Genomic DNA, 2085 nt, shown 5'->3' with positions numbered 1-2085 from the left:
GACAGAGACTCGCAGGAACGAAAAGGGGCTCTCTGCGGCCGGGGGCGTCCGCAACTCCCCTGGCCGCTTTCCCAGGAGATCTGGAGGACCCCGCGGAAAACCCGCACCTCTCAAAGGAAACATTTCCGACCCTAAGAGCGTTTCATTCTTCACATGCCCCCCCTCCGCCCCTCACAAGACGTTGCGTGTTCAACCAGCCCAGGTCCCAGCTTATGTTACGGCCACTTTATAAATACGCTTTGGCGCTTGTAGGACCAAATCGTGTTATTCTTTCCCTCCTCCCGCCCTCCCGATTTGTTGAATTTTTTTTTTTCTTTGCCCGAGCAAAGAGAGACAAACTGATCTGGATGCCGCTGAGCCTGGAAAAAAAAAATAAAAAAAAAGAAATATTTCCTACCTTAAAACACAACAGGAGGAGATGGGGGGGGGACACGGGGAGAGGGAAGGGGAGCAATTTCGGAGGAGTGGGGGAGAGCTGGAAAGGGGCCGTTTGCTTCGCGACTCTCCCCCCCATCCCCCTCCCCTTCCCCAGTCCCCAGCACACTTTAAAAATGACAGCTGCTGAGGGTTGTGATTTTACTGGAAAAGTTCTGGGCCGGCTGGAGGAGCGGCTCGTGTGCCAGGCTGACCTGGGGCTGTGCCGGGGCCAAGGCGGGGCTGAGCACGGCCAGGACCTGCGCCGGGGGGCCCGCCTGGCCGGCGGGGTAGGGCGCGGCGGGCGCGACGCTGGGGTTGGTGCTGGGCGGCGGGGGCACGGCCCCCCCGATGATGTTGTCTATGGAAAAAGAGGGCCGGGAGGGGTGGTTGGTGCCGCCGCTGCCGCCGCCGCCGCCGCCGGCGGGCGAGGGGTCCGGCTTGAGGGTCTGGAGGAGGGCGGCGGGCAGGGCGGTGGGGCTCAGCTGGGGGTGGTAGAAGGACTTCCTGCAGTTCAGCTCGCCGCCCAGGAAGGAGGGCAGCCCCGAGGCGGCGGAGAAGACGGAGGCGGCGGCGGGAGGCGGCGGAGCCGGTAACGGGCAGTGCGGCGCCGGGAAGGGGAAGGCGCCCGCGGCGCCGCCGCCTCCGCCACCGGGATGGTGGTGGTGGTGGTGGGGGTAACCCTGGAGCTGCAGGCCGTAGTTGTAGCCGTAAGGTCCGTAGGCGAAGCCGGGCAGGAAGGCGGCGGGGTCGGCGGCCCCGGCCCGCAGCAGCAGCTCGGGGTGCGGCGGGTGCAGCTGCTGCTGCCGCTTGAAGCGCTTCCTCCGGCGCAGGAAGCTCCCGTTGTCGAACATGTCGGCGGACTCGGGGTCCAGCGTCCAGTAGTTGCCCTTGCCCGGGTTGCCGGGCTCCCGGGGGATCTTGACGAAGCAGTCGTTGAGGGAGAGGTTGTGGCGGATGCTGTTCTGCCAGGCGGGGAACTTCTCCCGGTAGTACGGGAAGCGCCCGCTGATGAACTCGCAGATCTCGCTCAGCGTCAGCCGCTTCTTGGGGCTCTGCAGGATGGCCATGGTGATGAGGGCGATGTAGGAGTAGGGCGGCTTCACCAGCGGGTTCTTCCCCCCCGCGCCGCCACCGCCGCCCGCGGGCGCCTTCTCCCCGGGCGCGGCGCCGCGGGCGCAGGCCGGCTCCGAGCCGCCGGCGGGGGACAGCCGCTCCGGGGACCCCCCCATGCGCGCCTTGGCGGCCCCGCTCCGCGGCAGCGCCAGCCCCAGCGGATCGCCGCCGTCCTCCTCGTCCTCGTCCTCCTCGTCCTCGTCCTCCTCCTCCTCGCTGTACTTGCCCCCATCCTGGGGCGGGCCCACCACGTCGATATCCGCGTCCTCCACCTCGGAGAGCGGCTCTTCCTCCGGGGAGCGCTCGGACATGATCCCGCAGCCGCCGCCGCCGCTGCTGCCCAAAGTCATTGTTGTGCGGCCGGGGCGGCCGGGGCCGGGCTCCCCCCCCCACCTAGCGGCGGCTCCCGGGATGGGCCCGGGGCCGTGCCGGAGGGCTGCGGCCGCCGCTGGGACTCCGCGTCCCGGCGCCGCCGCTCCGCTCCGCGCCCCGCTCGCCGCGCCGCTGCTGGCGGGGCCGCGGTGCTGGCTGCGGGGTGGTGGCTGCGGAGGGAGG

At 69.1% G+C, this 2085-nt stretch overlaps 1 protein-coding gene across 1 annotated transcript; it reads right to left on the bottom strand.

Annotated features, from left to right (window-relative positions):
• Positions 1-270: 270 nt before the first annotated feature.
• FOXD2 (forkhead box D2) lies at positions 271-2074 on the bottom strand. The gene is given in 3 exon segments (XM_041483471.1): positions 271-1049; positions 1051-1094; positions 1097-2074. Coding segments are annotated over 3 exon segments (1332 nt in total). The 5' UTR covers positions 1881-2074; the 3' UTR covers positions 271-545.
• Positions 2075-2085: the final 11 nt, after the last annotated feature.

This window comes from Pyrgilauda ruficollis, unplaced genomic scaffold (assembly GCF_017590135.1).
Source record: "Pyrgilauda ruficollis isolate IOZ18807 unplaced genomic scaffold, ASM1759013v1 scaffold6, whole genome shotgun sequence".
NCBI lineage: Eukaryota > Metazoa > Chordata > Aves > Passeriformes > Passeridae > Pyrgilauda > Pyrgilauda ruficollis.
This window is presented reverse-complemented; position numbering and strand designations above follow the sequence as displayed.